Genomic DNA, 14,127 nt, shown 5'->3' with positions numbered 1-14,127 from the left:
CCACAGCGCAAATGGGTGGTTAACCTTCACAGGAGCAGTCCCAGAGAGCTTTTGCTGTGAACACGGACTCAACCTGTACAGCAGCCACCCAACATCCTCCCCCACACGGAGCTGTAACTGCGGCCACGGTCAGTGGAGCCACACCGGAGCCTCTGCTGCCGGAGCAACTTTGGCGGCGACCGCTCCGCGCCGAACCCCCACTGGAGCCATGACTTACCAGAGCGTCTTCCCGCCGTCAATCCCGACTCTCAGTCGCACATTCACGAGCGACATCAGGTAAATAAAGTGACCCAGTTCTGTACAGTAACTGACCGCTGATTATATCACTTCGAGGAAGAGATTTCAGTTGAACGAGATTTAATTTATAAAGGAGATGTAAATAACCCAGACCCAATCGAAAGTGCCAGACAGGAAACCGAGTTTGGTTTGGCTTTCATTGGGATGAACGTTCCGGCGGGACCCGGATGTGGCTCGAGCTCTGTTTGAATTTTAAACCCGCTCTCGGCTCGAGCGGGAATAACGGCAGCGCCCCCCCCCCCCCCCCCCGGGGAATCACAGCAGCCCCCTCCCCCCCCCGGGGAATCACAGCAGCCCCCCCCCCCCCCCGGGGAATCACAGCAGCGCCCCCCCCCCCCGGGGAATCACAGCAGCCCCCTCCCCCCCCCCGGGGGAAATCACAGCAGCCCCCCCTCCCCCCGGGGAATCACAGCAGCCCCCCCCTCCCCCCACCCCCGGGAATAACAGCCACCCCGCAGCCCCCTACAAACACACAGAGGGTAGCTCTCCCCACCCCCCAACAGAGAATAACAGCAGCCCCCCCCCCCCCCCCCCACATGAAATAACAGTCCCTAGTCTCCCCAAACACAGGAATCTACAGCAATCACCCCCCCCCCCCCCTCAAACACACAGACCAGGCAATCACCCCCATCCCCAGTCAGAACCCCAGCAATCACTCACCCCCCCCCCCCGGAGACCCCAACAATCACCCCCCCCGAGACCCCAGCAATCATCCCCCCCCCCCCCCCCCAGGAGACCCCAGCAATCATCCCCCCCCCAGGAGACCCCAGCAATCACCCCCCCCCCCCCCCGGAGACCCCAGCAATCAACCCCCCCCCCCCCCCCCGGAGACCCCAGCAATCAACCCCCACCCCCCCCGGAGACCCCAGCAATCAACCCCCCCCCCCGGAGACCCCAGCAATCATCCCCCCCCCCCCCCCCGAGACCCCAGCAATCATCCCCCCCCCCCGGAGACCCCAGCAATCATCCCCCCCCCCTCCGGAGACCCCAGCAATCAACCCCCCCCCCCCCCGGAGACCCCAGCAATCAACCCCCCCCCCCCCCCCGGAGACCCCAGCAATCAACCCCCCCCCCCCCCGAGACCCCAGCAATCAACCCCCCCCCCCCCGAGACCCCAGCAATCAACCCCCCCCCCCCACCCCCGAGACCCCAGCAATCAACCCCCCCCCCCCGGAGACCCCAGCAATCATCCCCCCCCCTCCGGAGACCCCAGCAATCATCCCCCCCCCTCCGGAGACCCCAGCAATCAACCCCCCCCCCCGGAGACCCCAGCAATCAACCCCCCCCCCCCCCCCCCCCCGAGACCCCAGCAATCAACCCCCCCCCCCGAGACCCCAGCAATCAACCCCCCCCCCCCCGAGACCCCAGCAATCAACCCCCCCCCCCCCGAGACCCCAGCAATCAACCCCCCCCCCCCCCCCGAGACCCCAGCAATCAACCCCCCCCCCCCCCCCGAGACCCCAGCAATCAACCCCCCCCCCCCGGAGACCCCAGCAATCATCCCCCCCCCCCGGAGATCCCAGCAATCATCCCCCCCCCCCGGAGATCCCAGCAATCATCCCCCCCCCCCCCCCGGAGATCCCAGCAATCATCCCCCCCCCCCCCCCGGAGATCCCAGCAATCATCCCCCCCTCCCCTCAGGGGACCCCGTTCCCACCGCAATCCGCTAAAACAGACAGATGCGGTGCGGCCGTTGCCCCTGGAGACGCCTTTAAGCCCGCCCTTCGCGGGGCAAGGACCTGGTTGGGGTCCCGGCTAAGAGGTTAACGTATTTCTTTCTGACACTGTTTGAAGTTTCTTTGCGCTGATAGAATAAAAAAAACAGGCGGCGAGGTGACTGGCGGTTAATTTTTGTTTATTATTTTGAAACTCCTGGTGTTGGTGAAGCGGGAAGCAGCCGCCGACTGGAGGGAACCGGGCCTGGGCCCTCTGAGCGCCGCTAATCCCCCAAACAACATCTCTTCTCCGGCAGCAAAGGGAAGTGGCGGCGGGGTGAATGGAGTTCCCGGTCAGTGCTGTGGAAGGGGGTGGTGTCTGCTACTTTGGGACTGCCAGCGGACAGCGAATTTCAGTGCAAAAGTTGCCTGAAGTAACTTCTGTTTGCGGTGCAGAGGAACCAGTTTACATTCCACCCGCTCTGCCAGTGAATAAACCTCGGAGCGACAAATCAGCATCTGATATAGATGTGTCAGCAGGAGCATCTCCACCAGGTCAATGTCTAGTCTTCTCTAGTTCCGTCTGTGAATTTGAATTTAATTTGGTAAAAAGTAAAAAAATATATAAATCCAAATCATTATGCATTGATTCCCAACAGCGTATGGGTGAAACAATTATGTGCAAGAAGGTACTGCCACATAGCAAGGATTGGATGTTCGAAGGTGATCTTTGAACAATGAAGATGTTGAATTAATGCATTCAAAATTACAGAGCTATGATTCCATCCCTACTAATAATCAAGTGGGCGGCACAGTGGTTAGCAATCTTGGCTCACAATGCCAGGGACTCAGGTTCGATTACCGGCTTGGGTGTGTGGAGTTTGCATGTTCTTCCTCTGTCTGCGTGGGTTTCTTCTGGATGCTCGGGCTTCCTCCCACAGTCCGAAAAAACGTGCTGGTTAGGTTAATTGGCCGTGCTAAATTCTCCCTCAGTGTACCCAAACAGGCACCGAAATGTGGTGAGTCGAGGATTTTCACTGTAACGTCATTACAGTGTTAATGTAAGCCTACTTGTGACTCTAATAAATAAACTTTCCCACATATTTGTGTTGCACGGTGCCTCACAGCGCCAGGGACTGAGGATTGATTCCTGGCTTGGGTCACTGTCTGTGCGGAGTCTACAAGTTCTCCCTGTTTCTGCGTGGGTTTCCTCCAGGTGCTCCGGTTTCCTCCCACAGTCCAAAAGACGTGCTGGTTAGGTGCATTGGCTATGCTAAATTCCCCCTCAGTGTACCCGAACAGGTGCCAGAGTGTGGTGACTAGGGGCTTTTCACAGTAACCTCATTGCAGTGTTAATGTAAACCAACATGTGACACTAATAAATAAACGTTAAACTTTTTATTCTAAAGAAATAATACCCCCAAAGACAGCAATTGTGGTTAAAATAGAGACACTCCAGACGACATAGGGAATTTAGAATAAACTTCTCTACGCAGAGGAATGTGAAAATGGAGCTTGCTACTGCAGGGATTGTGTGAAGGGAATAGTACTAATGCATTTAAGAAAGGCTAGACAAGTATATGAGGGTTACAGTATTCTGTTGGAATTGTATCAAGGAGCTCAGTGAGGAGGCTAGAGTGGAGCATAGGTGCAAGCATAAACTGGCTGGGCTGTATAGCTTGTTTCTATATACTTAATATTCTATATAATAAACATACAAAATTATATTGCAACTTATTTTCCTCTCTCCTTCAGTATTGAAAGTATATAAGGTGATTTCTAGGGCATGGAAGCAACAACAGCTTTTATTTATATAGCGCTGCTAATGCAACACCACAACTTGCTTCACAGATGTACTGTCAGGTTGTGGAGCTGGAGGAGATCAATAGGATTTGAAAATAAGAAGGGAAATTTTAAAATGGAAACATTGCTTGACTGAGAGCCAATGTAGATTGCTTGACTGAGAGCCAATGTAGATTGCAAGCACAGGTGATGGGTGAACAGACCTTGGTTGAGAAAGGGCCCGAGCAGGAGAGTTTTTGATGACTTCAGGTTTATGGAGGGTGGAATGTGAAAGATTGGCCAGGAGCATGTTAGAATAGTCAGGTCTAGAGATAACAAAAACAATGATAAGGGTTTCAGCATCAGATGGGAGACGGAGGTGGAAATAGGGGATCTTCGTGATGGTGCAGTTATACAATTTGAAGCTCATCTCGGGGTCACATATGACATCAATGTTGTAAACCATCTTCTTGATTTGATTTATTATTGTCACATGTATTAACATACAGTGAAAAGTATTGTTTCTTACACGCTATACAGACAAAACATGCCGTTTATAGAGAAGGAAACGTGAAAAAAAAAAGAGAGTGCAGAATGTAGTGTTACAGTCATAGCTAGGGTGTAGAGAAAGATCAACTTAATACAAGGTAAGTCCATTCAAAAGTCTGACAGCAGCAGGGAAGAAGCTGTTCTTGAGTCGGTTGGTATGTGACTTCAGACTTTTGCATCTTTTTCTCGGCGGAAGAAGGTGGAAGAGAGAATGTCTGGAGTGCGTGGGGTCCTTAATTATGCTGGCTGCTTTGCTGAGGCAGTGGGAAGTGTAGACAGAGTCAATGAATGGGAGGCTGGTTTGCGTGATGGATTGGGCTACATTCACGACCTTTTGTAGTTCCTTGCAGTCTTGGGCAGAGCAGGAGCCATACCAAGCTGTGATACAACCCGAAATAATGCTTTCTATGGTGCATCTGTAAATGTTGGTGAGAGTCGTAGCTGACATGCCAGATTTCCTTTGTCTTCTGAGAAAGTAGAGGCGTTGGTGGGCTTTCTTAACTATAGTGTTGGCATGGGGAGACCAGGACAGATTGTTGGTGATCTGGAAATCTAAAAACTTGAACCTCTCGACCCTTTCTACTTCGTCCCTGTTGATGTAGACAGGGGCATGTTCTCCTTTATGCTTCATGAAGTTGATGACAATCTCCTTCATTTTGTTGACATTGAGGGAGAGATTATTGTTGCTGCACCAGTTCACCAGATGCTCTATCTCATTCCTGTTCTCTGTTTCATAATTGTTTGAGATCCGGCCCACTATGGTGGTGTCGTCAGCAAACCTGAAAATCGAATTGGAGGGGAATTTGGCCACACAGTCATAGGTATATAAGGAGCATAGTAGGGGGCTGAGACCACAGTCATGTAGGGCACCAGTGTTGAGGATGATCGTTGAGGAGGTCCTAAACATATTTTGTTTAGCTTCAGACAGTTACCTGGAGAGGGATGGAGTCGGTGGCTAGAGACTGGGGTCAGTTAACCTTTTGAGGTAGGAACCAGGGTATTTGGAGTATTGCGTGTAGTTCTAGTCACCGCACTATCAGAACGATGTGGAAGCTTTGGAGAGACCGCAAAGCAGGTTCACCAGAATGTTGCCTGGTCTCAAGGGTGCTGACTATGAGGAAAGGTTGAATAAACTAGGATTGTTTTCAACTACGGAGGCTGAGGGGAGACCTGATAGAGATAAAATTATGAGAGGCATAGACAGGGTAGATAGTCAGAGGCTTTTTCCCAGGATGGAGGTGTCAATTACAAGGGGGCACAGGTTCAAGGTGAGAGGGGGTAAGTTTAAGGGAGATGTCAATTACTCGGGGGCACAGATTTAAGGTGCGAGGGGCAAAGTTTAAAGGAGATGTATGAGGCAGATTTTTTACACAGAGAGTAGTGGGTGCCTGGAACTCGTTGCTGGGGGAGGTAATGGAAACAGATATGGTAGTGACTTTTAAGGGGCGTCTTGACAAATATATGAATAGGATGGGAATAGAGGGATTTTAGTTAAGTTAGGCAGTATGGTCGGTGCAGGCTTGGAGGGCCGCAGGGCCTCTCCCTGTGCTGTAATTTTCTTTGTTTTTTGTTATGTGCAGAGGAGGTTCTTCCACACAGTGTGGGTGCCTGGAACTTGTTGCCAGAGGAGGTAGTGGAAGCAGGCACATCAGCAACATTTAAGAGGCATCTTGATGGATACATGAATAGGGAGGAAATAGAGGGGTACGGTCCGAGTAAGGGCAGAAGGTTTTTTTTTTAGTTTAGTTAGGGCATCATTATCGGCACAGGCTTGGAGGGCCAAAAGGGCCTGTTCCTGTGCTGTATTTCTTTGTTTTTTTGTTCAAAACAGGAATTTCATCTCTGAAGATGGTTGCATTTCATCTTCAATGAAAATGCAAATTTAAGTCATCGCTGTGTTGTCACAAAGTCATTTGGAATTACTATCCATTTTATTGATTGCTGAAATTAATTAAGTGATCAATTGAAGTGACAAAATTATGTAGATATTTTGTTTCAATACCTAGAGAATCCTATTTAGATCATTCAAGATGAGGCCATTTGTTTTATTTATTTTTAAGGCATGTTTGCAAATCCTAAAAATTACACCAAAACTATTTTTTAACCCAGCAAAGTATTGCGGATGCTGTAAATCTGAAACAAAAGAAGAAAATGTTGAAAATACTCTTGAGTATTTCCACATTTCTGTTTGTTTATCACCACATATTTTAAAATATTTATGTTGCATTTCGTTAGGAATACAATGGATTAGTATTATATAGTTCTGCAAGTTTTATGAAATTGAAATTACTGCATTAAAGTGGACATTTTGAAAGCAAATCTGGTCTTTTTCTAAATTTATTTATTGGCATTTTATGGAAATCAACATAAACTGTTTATATTTTATTAATTATAAGTACTATGGATTATTTGGTTTTGTTAGTTTTGTTTAATTATACCTTAGTATTTTTAAAAGAACAAAGAAATGTGAATATTTTGAAAACTCCTGTCATTTGCATTTCATGGAAATTGATTAAGTTTTAATTATATGTGGCACTTTTGTAAGGATTATGCTTATTAATTTATACATAATGATTTGATTTCAGGACACGTGCATGATTTTAGAACAAAACTATCTGGTGATCAGACTCAAAAAGCAACCAATGTAAACAAGTTATCACAATGGGTAAGAAATTGCTTAATTTCCGATAAATTTGCTTCAGCAGCACTTCCTCCATTGAAGAACCTGTTATAATTCAGGCCAGTTTGTTTGGTTGAAAGTCTGTTCTTTCTGATGGTTGTTAAGGGTCTTGTGTAAAATATGTCAGTGCTGTTTCAAACCAGTTACTTACATATTCCACTGCTAACTCCTTAAAAGAAACTTCAACAGGTCAGTTTAAATAACATTTATATTAGATAAAACTACTAGGAACAGGAGTAGGCAATTCAGCCTCTCGAGCTTGTCTTGCCATTCAATACGATCATGGTTGATCTCACCTCGGCCTCATCCCCACCTTCCTGCCTGCCCCCTATTATCTTTCAACCTGCTATTAATTAAAAACCTATCTGTCTCCTTAAATTTGTTTAGTGTTCCAGCGTCCACTGCACTCTGAATTCCATTGATTCATGACCCTTTGAGTTAAGTAATTCCTCCTCACTTCTCTTTTAAATCTGTCATGCCACCACTTAGTCTAAAATCCCTCATTCTAAAACGTCCAACAAGGGGAAACGTTGCCTCTATGCCCACCCTGTCAATCCCCTTTTCGCACCTTATATATCTCAATTAGATCTCTCATTCTTCTAAACTTCTCAATCTCTCTTTGTGACTGTGAGGCAGGGGAAGGATGTACATACAAGGTTAAAGATTGTATTTCCCGTAATTAATTTCATACATCTCAAGTTGATAATCTCAAATTGCTGATACTAGTGTATATTGGTGTTCTGACTTCAAATTTATTTATCAATCAGGCAACAGCTGTGTAAAGAGTTATTTCCAAACCACCAGACCCACTAAACTCAAGTAGGACAAAACATCAAAGAAAAAATATAAGCACAAATGGGACAGAGTTGTCCAAGCTTCAAGGGTCGAATTATCATGGCTTGGTTTATATGTTGGACACATACCACTCTTAGCAACAAATTGCAATGACAATAAACAACACACATTTGGGGATCCGTACAGGCTGGTCAGATTGCAACTATGTAGAGCTGGGACTGAGTTATTTGAGGGGCGTTTTGCTGGTGTTATTAGGGAGCGTTAAACTTTAAGCTAACTTGGCAGGGGTTTGGGAACCAGAAAATAATATCAGAGGGGAATACCAAGATGCACATAATACCAGAAGAGATAGATAGCACTAAAATAGGGAATAGATAGTTAATAAGTGGAGATTGAGCAAGAGAGTAAGAAATAAAGTCTAAATCACGGTTACTGTGCATGTATGTATGTGAATGCATGGAGTGTGGTAAATAATATTGGTGAGCTATGGGTGCAGATTGCATTGTGAAAATATGATTAAAAGCAAATCACTTAATGCACACATTAATTAATTACTCATCCTCATTTACCTTTGTCCAATTACAGCGCCCCCGCCCACCCATAATATAAATCTCTGCTGATTTTCTCAGCTCTTAGCTCTGATGCAGGGTCATCCAACTTTGAAACATTAGCTCTATTCACTCTCAACAGATGCTGTCAGATCTGCTGAGATTTTCCAGTATTTTTTGTTTTTGTGTGAAAATATGATGATGTGGCTATAACAGAGACCTGGCTCAAAGAAGGGCAAGACAGAGTGTTAAATATTCCTGGATATAAGGTATTCAGGAAAGAAATGCAGAAAAGGAAGAGGGTTGGTGGTATTGATTAAGGAGAGCAATACACTGCTGGAGAAAGAGAATGTCCCAGAGGGGTCAATGAGAGAATCTATTTGGCTTGAGCCAAAGAGTTAAAAAGGTGCAGTTATATTACCTGGAATGGCCCATAGGCCACCAACTACTGGGAAGGATGTACAGGAACAAATTTGCAAGGAAATTATAGAGTAGTCATAATGGGGGACTTTAAAGTTTTTAAAGTTTATTTATTAGTTCACAAGTAGGCTCACATTAACACTGCAATGAAGTTACTGTCGCCACACTCCGGCACCTGTTCGGGTACACTGAGGGAGAATTTAGCACGTTCAATACACCTAACCAGCACATCTTTTGGACTGTGGGAGGAAACTAGAGCACCCGGAGGAAACACACGCTGACACTGGGAGAACGTGCAGACTCCGCACAGACAGTGACCCAAGCCAGGAATCGAACCTGGGTCCCTAGCGTTGTAACGCAGCAGTGCTCACCACTGTGCCGCCCCTAATTATCTAAGTATGAACTGGAATAGCAGCAGTGTAAAGGGCAGAGAAGGGAAAGAATTTCTAGAATGTGTTCAGGAAAATTTTGCACGACAATTTGTTTCCAGTCCAACAAGAAACAAAGGATTGTTGGACCTTGTTCTTGGGAGGTAGGCCAAGTGGATCAAATGTCAGGAGGATAACATTTAGGGAACAGTGATCATTGTATCATAGGGTCTAGGCTGACTATGGAAAAGGACAAAGGACAATCTATAGTAAGAATAATGAACAGGGGCAGCCAATTTCATTGGGCTAAGAATAAACATGGATCAAATAAAGGATGGCAGGAAAAACAATAGATGAAAAATGGGCTACCTTCAAAGAAGAGATAGTTTGGGCACAATCAAGGTATATTCCCTTGATAGGGGAAGGTAGGGAATACATAGCCAGAGCTCCCTGGATGACAAAAGAGATAGAAATTAAGATAAAGAAAAAAATGTGTGCTTGTGATGTCAAGTTGAAAATACAATTGAAAGCCAGGCTTAATATAGGAGGTTCAGAAGGGAGGTGAAAAAGCAAATAAAAGGAGCAGGGAGGAAGAATGAAAAGCGGTTGGCAGCCACGATAAAAGGGAATCCCAAAGTCTCCTATAGGCATATAAATATTAAGAAGATGGTAACATGAGGAAGAATGCCAATTAAAGGGGGACTTACACCTGGAGCCAGAAGGCATAGCTAATATATTAAGTGAATACTTTGCAGCTGTCTTTACCAAGGAGGAAGATGCTATCCAGGCCATGGTTATAGAGGAGGTAATTTGGACACAAGAAGGGTTTAAAATTAATAAGGAAGAGGTATTGGATAGGCTGTCTGTACTTAAAGTTGATAAGGAACCAGGACCAGATGCATCCAAGTATACTGAGAGAAATGAGAGTGGAAATTGTGAAGGCACTGGCCATACTTTTCTAATCGTCCTTCGACTCCGGGGTGGTGCCAGAGGACTGGAGAATTGCAAATGTTACACCCTTGTTCAATAAGGGTGTAAATGTCAGCCTAGCAACTACTGGCCAGTCAGTTTAATAAACCATAAGACAGAGGAGCAGAAGTAGGCCATTCGACCCACTGAGTCTGCTCCACCGTTCAATAAAATCATGACTGATCTGATATAGAGTCATAGAGGTGTACAGCATGGAAACAGGCCCTTCGGCCCAACTTGTCCATACTTCTCTTTTTTTTAAACCCCTAAGCTAGTCCCAATTGCCTGAATTTGGCCTATATCCCTTTATACCCATCTTACCCATGTAACTGTCTAAACGCTTTTTAAAAGTCAAAATTGTACCCGCCTCTACTACTACCTCTGGCAGCTTGTTCCAGACACTCACCACCCTCTGTGTGAAAAAATTGCCCCTCTGGACACTTTCGTATCTCTCCCCTCTCACCTTAAACCTATGCCCTCTAGTTTTAGACTCCCCTACCTTTGGGAAAAGATATTGACTATATAGCTGATCTATGCCCCTCATTATTTTATAGACCTCTATAAGATCACTCCTCAGCCTTCTACGCTCCAGAGAAAAAAGTCCCAGTCTATCCAGCCTCCTTATAACTCAAAGTTGTCAAGTCCCAGTAGCATCCTAGTAAATCTTTTCTGCACTCTTTCTAGTTTAATAATACCCATTCTATAATAGGGTGACCAGAACTGTACACAGTATTCCAAATGTGACCGTACCAATGTCTTGTACAACTTCAACAAGACGTCCCAATTCCTGTGTTCAATGTTCTGACCAATAAAACCAAGCATGCTGAATGCCTTCTTCACCACCCTGTCCACCTGTGACTCCACTTTCAAGGAGCTATGAACCTGAACCTCTTGATCTCTTTGTTCTGTAACTTTCCCCAACGCCCTACCATTAACTGAGTCAGTCAAGTTCAATCTGCCAAAATGCATCACCTCGCATTTATTTAAATTAAACTCCACCTGCCATTCGTCAGGCCACTGGCCCAATTGATCAAGATCCCGTTGCAATCCGAGATAATCTTCTTCACTGTCCACTGTGCCATCAATTTTGGTGATATGATAATCCTCTACTCCACTTTCCTGTCTTATCCCATAACCCATGAGTCCCTTACTGATTAAAAATCTGTCTATCTCATCCTTGAACGTACTTAACAACCCAGTCTCTACAGCCCTCTGCAGTAAAGAATTCCACAGATTCACTACCCTCTGAAAGAAGAAATTCCTCCTCATCTCTGTCTGAAATGGATGACGCCTTATTCTTATATTATGCTCTCTGGTCGTGCTCCCACAAGCAGAAACTTAAGCATCTACCCTGTCAAGCCCCCTGAGAGTCCAATATGTCTCAATGTCACACCTCATTCTTCTAAACTCAAATGAATACAGGTTCAATCTACTCATCTGGTTCACTAATATCCTTTAGGGAAGGATATCTGCTGTCCTTACCTGGTCTGGCCTACGTGTGACTTCAGACCCACAGCAATGTGGTTAACTCTTAAATGTCTTCTGTAATGGAGCGTGGTTAGGGATGAGCAATATATGCTGACCAAGCCAGTGACACTCAGGTCCTGTTTTAAAAAAAAGAAACCTCTCGTCATAAGAATTCTGGTCAAAATTAATAGAAATTTGGGCAAATGTAGGTTAATTAAGCAAGGCCAACATGCACTTGTTAAGGGCATGTTGTATTTAACTAACTTGCGTTTTTTTTTTGAAGAGGTAACAGAGGGTTAATGAGCATAATGCTGTTGATATGGTGTACATTGACTTCCAAAAGACATTTGATAATAGTGCTGCGCGACAGACCTATGAGCAAAATTAGAGCTCATGGAATAAAAGGGACAGTAGCAATATCGATACAAAATTGGCTGAGTGACAGGAAAAGGAGAGTAGGGTGAATGGTTGTTTTTTGAATTGAAGGAAAGTTTATAGTGGGATTCACGATTAACTGAGTAGTTTTCTAAGGATTAAAATAAACACCTGTGCAATCTGCTGACAACAATCATTTGATCTGGGCTTCTTGGGCTGAATGGCTTGTTTCTGTGCCATGTATCCGATGCAATCCTACATAGATGCTGACATCAATGAGATACAGTGACGGCATGGTTTTGAAGCTGTGCTCCGTTCTGCCACTCCATTTGCTGCTTTTTAGTTGGCGAATCCAATAAAACAGTCATATATCATTTGGGGTTGCAAAGATGACAAGTCTGATATTGCCATGAAGGACTGTTAAGAAAAAGAGTACAAGAGTACTGCCAGTTGGCTCACATCTTGAAGTTCAATCACCAAAGCTTTGCAGAGGCATGATGCTGCTCAAGCATCTCTATTTCATAGAAATACCCTTGAGTTTTGGGTCTTGCAACTCCAAATGTAGAAACAGAAGGACCTGGGTGGGTATGCATAAATATTTGAAGGTGGTAGGACAAGTGAGGAAGACTGTTAAAAAAGCATATGGAATCCTTGACTTTATTAATAGAGTACTAAAGATAGGAAGTTACCTGGGAAGATGAAAAAATTCCCTTACAACAATGGTAAACCACTCAAAAGTTCTCAGGATTTTTTAGGGCGGCATGATGGCACAGTGGTTAGCACTGCAGCCTCACAGTGCCAGGGACCTGGGTTCGATTACCAGCTTGAGTCACTATCTATGTGGAGTTTGCATAGTCGCCCCATGTTTGTGTAGGTTTACCCCGGGTGCTCTGGTTTCCTCCCACAGGGAGGAATCTGCTGGCTTTTGCTACCAAATAAACCTGTTGGACTTTAACCTGGTGTTGTTAAACTTCTTACTGTGTTTACCCCAGTCCAACGCCGGCATCTCCACATCATTCCTCCCACAGACCAAAGATGTGTGGGTTAGGTGGATTGGCCATGCTAAATTGCCCCTTCGTGTCAGGAGGACTAGCTACGGGAAATGCATGGGGTAATGCGTATAGGGCCTGGATAGGATTATGGTTGGTGCAGACTTGATGGGCCGAACGGCCTCCTTCTGCACTTTAGGATTCTATAAACGCCAGTCTCATTCAATGACATTTTAATACATGGCAAATTTGACACAGTTTCCACACAGCAATGGATCTGCAGAATATTGCAGTCACATATGCAATTCCTATGTGTGCCAACAGCATTCTTCAGTTTGCTGGCATCAGCAAATTGAAAGGTTTTAAATTCAAGCTTCATGTAGAGCCTACTGTGCCCCCAATCATGTGTCAATGGTCATGAATACCTTTTCATGTCAGAAAGCAAACAGAGAAGGAACTTCAGCGCCTACTTGACCTTTATATTATTGAGAAATTTGGGGCTGACCCTTTGACCCTCACAAATACATCATCAAAAAAGCAAAGAGTCAGAACCAGATTAGAATGTGCATTGAAATGCGGTCACCAAACTAAGCCATTCAACAAGGATGGCACTTGACACTGATATTCATTGATATCTGACTTGCAGACGAATCAAGGTATCTTACAGTATTCATCATTCGCATTGGACTTTTTTGATACAAGAAGCTCAACTTTGGAACCAACTCAGCAGCTGAGGTATTTCAGCATATGATTCAGTCTGTACTTTAAGGACTTGCATGCTGAACATCAGTGATGGCATTCTCCTCTTTATCATTGCACTGAAAGTGAACTTGAGACAAGCCTACAAGCATGCCTACAATGAGAATATAACCTCGTTTATGTTCAAGGTGCTTGATCAGTGAAAGCAGAATTCGATTCTTTCGTCATGTATTCAGAGGTGAAGGAGTATCACAGGAAATTGAAATCATTGCAAATGCTGTGGATCCTACAAACTGGAAATGCAAAGTCTGCTAGGACACATGTACTCTAGGTGCTTCATTCCTGTCCTCAATATCCTCCTCACTACCTGCCCTTCTGTGCAATCTGACAAAAGAGACCACTGAGTGATTGTGGACCACAACACAGAAACATTTTGTACACCAGATCAAATGACTGTTGTCAGCAGGTTGCACAAGTGTCTATTTTGATCCTGAGAAAATTACCCAGCATTCACTCGAATGACCCATTTTGGCA

At 45.2% G+C, this 14,127-nt stretch overlaps 2 protein-coding genes across 11 annotated transcripts in view; one reads left to right on the top strand and one right to left on the bottom strand.

Annotated features, from left to right (window-relative positions):
* Window positions 1–541, bottom strand: part of timm9 (translocase of inner mitochondrial membrane 9 homolog) — an 8,677-nt gene extending 8,136 nt beyond the window's left edge. For 2 of the 10 annotated variants that reach the window (XM_078233840.1, XM_078233844.1), the window contains exon 1: window positions 25–223. The gene's annotated coding sequence lies outside the window, so the exon portion shown is untranslated. Of the gene's footprint in view, window positions 1–4 lie in introns of all 10 variants that reach the window. The other 8 variants (XM_078233841.1, XM_078233837.1, XM_078233845.1 and 5 more) reach the window with 8 other exon arrangements.
* Window positions 542–2,040: 1,499 nt separating this feature from the next.
* The window catches only part of kiaa0586 (KIAA0586 ortholog), a 547,244-nt gene continuing 535,157 nt past the window's right edge, over window positions 2,041–14,127 (top strand). The window contains exons 1-2 of the mRNA XM_078233832.1: window positions 2,041–2,507; window positions 6,869–6,948. Of these exons, the coding sequence (XP_078089958.1) occupies window positions 2,294–2,507; window positions 6,869–6,948 (294 nt within the window). The 5' untranslated portion in view covers window positions 2,041–2,293. The remainder of the gene's footprint in view (window positions 2,508–6,868; window positions 6,949–14,127) is intronic.

This window comes from Mustelus asterias, chromosome 18 (assembly GCF_964213995.1).
Source record: "Mustelus asterias chromosome 18, sMusAst1.hap1.1, whole genome shotgun sequence".
Lineage (NCBI taxonomy): Eukaryota > Metazoa > Chordata > Chondrichthyes > Carcharhiniformes > Triakidae > Mustelus > Mustelus asterias.
This window is presented reverse-complemented; position numbering and strand designations above follow the sequence as displayed.